This window comes from Haplochromis burtoni, unplaced genomic scaffold, assembly GCF_018398535.1.
Source record: "Haplochromis burtoni strain Fernald_Lab_line unplaced genomic scaffold, NCSU_Asbu1 Contig_872, whole genome shotgun sequence".
NCBI lineage: Eukaryota > Metazoa > Chordata > Actinopteri > Cichliformes > Cichlidae > Haplochromis > Haplochromis burtoni.
In genome coordinates this window covers 123500-131259 of record NW_024583233.1, presented here as the reverse complement: position 1 = coordinate 131259, position 7760 = coordinate 123500, and the positions used below count along the sequence as shown (strand labels likewise).

At 38.4% G+C, this 7760-nt stretch overlaps 1 protein-coding gene across 1 annotated transcript in view; it reads left to right on the top strand.

Annotated features, from left to right (window-relative positions):
• Positions 1-4844: 4844 nt before the first annotated feature.
• The window catches only part of LOC102310136 (extracellular calcium-sensing receptor-like), a 13683-nt gene continuing 10767 nt past the window's right edge, over positions 4845-7760 (top strand). Inside the window, exons 1-5 of the mRNA XM_042215922.1 lie at positions 4845-4903; positions 5041-5338; positions 5420-6214; positions 6366-6593; positions 6770-6893. Of these exons, the coding sequence (XP_042071856.1) occupies positions 4860-4903; positions 5041-5338; positions 5420-6214; positions 6366-6593; positions 6770-6893 (1489 nt within the window). The 5' untranslated portion in view covers positions 4845-4859. The remainder of the gene's footprint in view (positions 4904-5040; positions 5339-5419; positions 6215-6365; positions 6594-6769; positions 6894-7760) is intronic.

Below are 7760 nucleotides of genomic sequence, written 5' to 3'. Positions count from 1 at the left end.
GGGAGGCGGCGCTATGAAAAAGGAAAAAAAACAAACAAACAAATGCTTGGACACTGCTAGCACGGGGCGCCCACACAAACGCAAAGCAGGAGATGAAGCATAGCTGAATATGTTTCCAAACCAACTTCATTCTAAGCCAAAGACTAGAAAATATTGTGAAGCATACCTTCCCTTTGGCTTCACCTGCACAAGTGCCAAGGTAGGTCTCCCCTGCTTAATTGGTTTTCCCTGCGTCGGGAGCACGCGTTGGGCTGTTCAAATCACAGACAAACAGTATCCCACATTCTTGGTTTTTAGTTCACAAACACTTGTTGTAATAACTAACTACTCCTGACATTTTGGAGATGTTAAGTCTTTATACAGTAAAGTTACAGTGGGATACAAATAATATCAGGCTGATCCTGCCACGATTTGTCCCGTCTGTCTAAACAGTATCCTACAGTTGTTGACGTTTTTAAGCTCATGTTGCACAGAGAGGCATATGTTGAAAAATGTATTGATAGCAATGTTGAATATTATTACACAGGAAAAAAACAACTACACATAAAATAATTACACCATGATCCCTCTGCCTTTCTAAATGGGGGGACAGTAACTGCGTGTGTATATGTAAGCGTGTAAAACCTGAAGATAGTCAGATTAACAGTAACAATATTTTGTCTCTATCTGCCATTCTGCAATTCATCTCATGTAAACAATAACGTGCGCACAGCATGACGTGAAAAAAGGCACACACCTCTGAGGTTGTGTGACGAACTCTGTATTCCTCGTTCACACGTAAATGCAAAAAAGGAGTTTTAAAAAAATCTCAGTTTTTGGTGATTCGAAACGCCGTTTATGTGTGGACGAAAGTCCCAAACGCATAGAAAAAGCTGCGTTTTCAAAAAAAAACAAACATTTTTCTTGTAAAAGAAAGGAGGGCCTAACGAAAACAGTTTGATATAGAGTAAGATAAGAAAGACAGGACAGGAGAGGAAGAAGAGACATTCTGATTGGTATTTGATTATTGGAAATTTAAACCTTATTAGTAAGTCCTCGTCTTTTGGACTTTGTGTCTGTACATGTGACATTATGTTTTTTCATGTTGTAAGACGTGCTGCAGGTAGATTGTTATTTAAAGGTTGCTTGGAGTTTAGTGCAGGGTAAGCAGTAATGGATTCAAAATAAAGCACTATGTTGGACTGGAACACAATGGCTGTGGTGCTCATGGTCAAAGTGACTCTTTCCATTAGGAGTAACGGAATACATGTACCGCCGTTATGTATTTAAAATACAATATATGAGTAACTGTATTCTGTTACATTTACAGTTTAAAAAGGTGGTATTCAGAATACACATGCTTTTTTTAAATAAAGAGATTACACGGCGGCCTTTTCCTGTTTCATATGTTAGGTTAGGCCAGGGGTTCCCAAACTTTTTTCGTTGGGCCCCCCTTTGTTTTACAGAAAAATGTTTGCGCCCCCCTTGCACGCACACGCACATCCTCCAACCACACACACCCATATTTTGCTCAATTGTGGTTTATTTCACACCTCAAACATTTAGTAAACAATTAAGCAATTACAGGTAGTAAGAAAATAAACTACTAACTCTTTTACGCTACGTCTGCACCTACATGGGTATTTTTGAAAACTGCAACCAGAGACACTGTTCAGAGAGGTGTACTGTTTTCCCTCCTTGTAAATCTCACATTTGATGATGGACCACAGGTTCTCAATGGGGTTCAGATCAGGTGAACAAGGTGGCCATGTCATTAGTTTTTCTTCTTTTATACCCTTTCTTGCCAGCCACGCTGTGGAGTACTTGGACGCGTGTGATGGAGCATTGTCCTGCATGGAAATCATGTTTTTCTTGAAGGATGCAGACTTCTTCCTGTACCACTGCTTGAAGAAGGTGTCTTCCAGAAACTGGCAGTGGGACTGGGAGTTGAGCTTGACTCCATCCTCAACCCGAAAAGGCCCCACAAGCTCATCTTTGATGATACCAGCCCAAACCAGTACTCCACCTCCACCTTGCTGGAGTCTGAGTCGGACTGGAGCTCTCTGCCCTTTACCAATCCAGCCACGGGCCCATCCATCTGGTCCATCAAGACTCACTCTCATTTCATCAGTCCATAAAACCTTAGAAAAACCAGTGTTGAGATATTTCTTGGCCCAGTCTTGACGTTTCAGCTTGTGTGTCTTGTTCAGTGGTGGTCGTCTTTCAGCCTTTCCTACCTTGGCCATGTCTCTGAGTATTGCACACCTTGTGCTTTTGGGCACTCCAGTGATGTTGCAGCTCTGAAATATGGCCAAACTGGTGGCAAGTGGCATCTTGGCAGCTGCACGCTTGACTTTTCTCAGTTCATGGGCAGTTATTTTGTGCCTTGATTTTTCCACACGGTTCTTGCGACCCTGTTGACTATTTTGAATGAAACGCTTGATTGTTCGATGATCACGCTTCAGAAGCTTTGCAATTCTGACACTGCTGCATCCCTCTGCAAGATATCTCACTATTTTTGACTTTTCTGTGCCTGTCAAGTCCTTCTTTTGACCCATTTTGCCAAAGGAAAGGACGTTGCCTAATAATTATGCACACCTGATATAGGGTGTTGATGTCATTAGACCACACCCCTTCTCATTACAGAGATGCATATCACCTAATATGCTTAATTGGTAGTAGGCTTTCGAGCCTATACAGCTTGGAGTAAGACAACATGCATGAAGAGGATGATGTGGACAAAATACTCATTTGCCTAATAATTCTGCACTCCCTGTAGTTGTTTTTTCCCTGTGTAATAATATTCAACATGATGCTCACTGTGCAGGTGCTAGCAAAGAGTCAAAATTGTATTGTATTGTTTTTTTTCTGAAAATGTTTGCACATTACTGTTGTGCTCTCATCTTTTTGTATGATAAAAATAAAAGTAATGTACATATCCATACTGTAGACTGTGCCGCTATTTTCCTTCTCTGGAGCACAAACTCAAATTAGCTCACTGTAGCAGAAGTACAAGTGGAATCAATAAACGGGATCGAGAGACAAGCAGACTTAACAGTTCCAAGGAACTGGACTTCTGGGAATCTGTTCTTAAGTCCCGTTCCTAGACAATAATAATAATGCACCAACCTACTCGAGAGCTTTCTTAATTTGGTTAGATGTTGTGTTGTCTTCAGTTTTTCATTACCATGGAAATAATTCTGTCAGCACGCAGTTTAGTTGTCTTATGCACACTTTCAAGTCCTTTGATGCTTTTTTTCCTTTTATTTATTATTTTTTTTAAATGTAACAGATTGTTGCTTTATGATTTATTCACATTCAAAACAGTATGTGTTAAAAAATTTTTTAGTAATGTGACTATGTAAACAATTTTCATTGTGTAACCAGAAATACTATAAAACATTATGTTGTATATTATTATAACGTATTAAATTACGCTAGTAGGTAGGTAGGTAGGGTAGGGTAGGTGTAAGACCACAATTTTCCAAATGACCAAAAGAGGGTGCTAGGCATTGTTGGAAAAGAAAGAAGAAAAGAGAAAACAGAAAAATGGATGCAGCAGAATTTGGTGCTTTAGAAAGTTAGCCTGGATTAAACACAAGAATTATATTTTTTTCTTTCTGGTTAAATGTCATTAACAGTGTTATTTTATCATTATGTGTGAAATACAACTAAGATGTGGAATGGGGTACTATGCTGTTTTGTAATGATATAAAATATTACAGTTGCTGTTACACTTTATGAACACAAGTAGATTAGAAATTTTTTTTAAGAAAGCAATTGTTAAAATTACATTTTTGTAATTTTTATTTTTAAGTGTTTCATTGCAACTAAGAGTGTGAGTCTTTATTGCTAAATTTATACTCTTTCTCTTCTCAGTTTCATTGTGATTTTACTTCCTCACACAGACAAAAGACGGGTGAAGTGAAGAAAATCAAATTGGTAGCTAGTTGTTGCAGTTGGAGAGGGAACCACTGTAAACACAAATTACTATAAAGAAAAAATGAAATTGTTGATACTGACAGCCTGAAATACCTCCAAACTGTCGATTTTTTAGTATTAGCTTCTCCCCTTCTAGCAACTGGTAGACTGCTGGTAATCTTTATTGTAGAAAACACAGAAAAACATCAAACTGAATCGATCTGACCCATCAGCTGCCCAACTGTGAGAAATACAGTTGTTTTAAGATTGATATATAATATTGCATCACTAATATGAATGTAGGTGTGGGAATGGGTGAATGTGACTTACACAAAGCTCTCAGAGCAGCCTGAAAATACAATATAAAGTGAAGTAAATAAAGTAGGCAGCTCAATTATTTTAATTGAATTAATAAATAAGTATGTGTTTTCTAAGAAAGTAATAATAACAACTTTTTTGTCACTTACTGTAGGAAGAAGCCACTATAATTTCACAATTTTTCAGTGCATATTTATTTATAGTGAATCACTTTTTGTATTATAACTACATATTACATACCTACACACCTAAACTGCATTTCCTTCTTTTACAAAACGTAACCTCCATAAAATTGTATAATTGGACATGTTCCTCCTCTTCCTCAACCTGAGAATGCATCATCTCTCTTCTGTTATTACATCTTAGGTTGCACCAGAAGGTATAAATATCAGTGCAAGTCTTTCATTTACACGAAGGCATTTATAATGCCATTAAGTGGTTTAGCTCTAGACTTGGCATCCTCACACAGATGGCCAGAGCAGGGGTGGGCACTTCTCCAATTATTATTGATGGCTTCTTTTTCTCAAGCTGAGGACCCAGTGTGCACGCAGAGAGGTGATTCTGGGAACCCAGTCCTATCAAAAGATGGGGATTTTATATTAGGGGGGATGTTCTCTTTTCACAGCAGCTGGGAAGACAGAATGGACAACTACACACACAAACCAATGCCACTACAATGTACCAGGTAAATGATAAAAAATGAATTTAATATAGTCATTTAAGAAATTCATCCATTCTTGGCTTTAAACATCCTTTGAAATGTTTTTTCCAAGTTTTAAGGGAAAATGTGATGCAATTCCAATTATTTGTAAATGTCTCAAGTTTAAATTTCAGAGATTTCCAATTTGCACAGGCTATGCTTTTTGCAATTGAGGAGATTAATAACAGTACAGACCTACTGCCAGGAATCTCTGTGGGCTATAAAATCTATGATACTTGTGGATCTGTGGCCAGAAGTGTAGGTGTTACACTGGCTTTGGCTAATGGAAATGAAATTGTGTCTGTACCCCCGAAGGCACCATGTACCAGACCTGCACATGTGCAGGCGATAATAGGAGAGACCTCTTCTTCTCCATCCATTGCAGTAGCTACTGTTATTGGACCATTTGTTCTGCCAGTGGTGGGTAGGCTTCTTTCTTTATACATTTTATATATATATAAAGATATATATAATGTTTAAAAAATATTTTTATTCTCTTAGATCAGTCACTTTGCCACATGTGCTTGTCTCAGTGACAAAACTAAGTACCCATCCTTCCTCAGAACAATACCCAGTGACTACTACCAGAGCAGAGCCCTGGCACATTTGGTCAAGCATTTTGGATGGACTTGGGTTGGAGCTATTCGAACCAATAATGATTATGGAAATAATGGCATGGCGACCTTCACAGAAACTGCACAGCAGCTGGGCATCTGTCTGGAGTATTCTGTATCTTTTTTTAGGACAGATCCATATGTGAAAATACAAAAGATAATTGAAATTATAAAGGCTTCAACCTCCAGGGTAATTGTTGCATTCCTTTCCCATGTGGATCTGGATGTGCTGCTACATGAGTTTTCATACCATAACTTGTCTGGGTACCAGTGGGTAGGCACTGAGTCGTGGATATTTGATTCACAAACAGCAAAAATGGATATACATCACATACTGAATGGTGCCATAGGTCTTTCCATTCCTAAAGCACATGTTACTGGCCTGAGAGAGTTCATACTGGATGTTAAGCCACTGAATTCATCTAATAATGAACTCTTTATTGAGTTCTGGGAGACACTATTTAGTTGTAAGTTCAAGGAGTTGAAATCATCAGCAGACATTCAGAGAGAGTGTACTGGACATGAAGATCTGGACGGAGTTCAAAACAGTTTCACTGATATGTCTCTCATGCCTATCTTTAATAATGTATATAAAGCAGTGTATGCAGTGGCACATGCACTTCACAATATCCTCAGCTGTAATAAAACATGTAACAAAAATGTGCAGCTAGATCCATTCATGGTGAGCTTTACACCAACTTAAAAGATTAAATCACATTAGCACGAACATTGTTGTCATAATTAAAAAAATATTTTGTCTTTCATAATCTTTGACCATTAGGTGTCCAAGATATCTCTATTGCAAGTAACTGAGTTTTGGCATGTTATCTTAGGTTTTGCAACACATACAAAAGATTCACATCACAACAAAGGAAAGAGATGAGGTTTACTTTAATGAGAATGGAGATCCAGCAGCAAAGTATGAAATTATAAACTGGCAGCCAAGAGAAAACGGCGTTGTGGAGTTTGTCACAGTTGGTCTTTATGATACATCATTGGCTCCAGAAAAACAGCTAAATTTGCAAAACAAGGCTTTAATTTGGGCAAGAAACACAAAGCAGGTACACATTCATACAACTTTGGGGTTTTTTGTTTTATTTTTTTCAATTTATAAATATGTATTTAATTTGTTTTACAGTATTTTGGTTTTGATCTTTCAAAATTAAGAAATTGTTTGACAGAGAACTTCATTTTTTTCTTAAAGTCCATATGCAGTTTAATTTTCTTGATCATGCAGGTGCCTGTGTCAGTTTGCAGTGAGAAATGTCCCCCAGGAACACGCAAGGTTCTCCAGAAAGGAAGGCCTGTTTGCTGCTATGACTGTATAAGATGTGCAGAGGGACAGATCAGCAATGTTACAGGTGTGGTGACATTTCATTTTAACTTTGGTGCATTACAAAGCAAAGTTAGCCATGTAGGATGGTCATACGAGAACTATTTAATAATCGTGATGTTTGTTTTTATGCAGACATAATATGCATTTAGTACGGAGCCCCGCAGGGGACATGGGAGAAAAAAAAATTAAGACGGACTTTTGCGAGATCTCGCAAAAGTTTTGCGAGATCTCGCAAAAGTTTTGCGAGATCTCGCAAAAGAAACTCGGGATCTCGCAAAACTTTTAGCCGCATTCTTCGGATGCCGGCTCGAAGCCGACCGGGAGGTCGAGGCACGATGTGCCGGGAAAGCGGTGTTCCTCCCGGCTGTAGTAGGTCTCGACCTCCCATTAGCTTCGAGCTAGCGGGAAGAATGCGGCTAAAACTTTTGCGAGATCTCGCAAAACTTTTGCGAGATCCCGAGTTTGTTTTGCGAGATCTCGCAAAACTTTTGCGAGATCCCAAGTTTGTTTTGCGAGATCTCGCAAAAGTTTTGCGAGATCCCGCAAAAGTCCGTCTTAATTTTTTTTTCTCCCATGTCCCCTGCGGGGCTCCGTAATTTCGATTTCCTTCTCAAACTAAGTAAAACTATTTAACTAATAGTCACAGAATCATACCATTTCAACAGTAAGGAGACAGATTTATGTTGGGCATTGTTTCAGTTGACGGTTTTGGATTTTTACAGAGCTGCATAGAACTATATGTGCATTTTTTCACATATATACTCATAATTTAAAATACATGAAACTAGTAACCAATATAAGATAAGATAAGATAACCTTTATTAGTCCCACACGTGGGAAATTTGTTTTGTCACAGCAGGAAGTGGACAGTGCAAAAGTTATGACGCAAAAA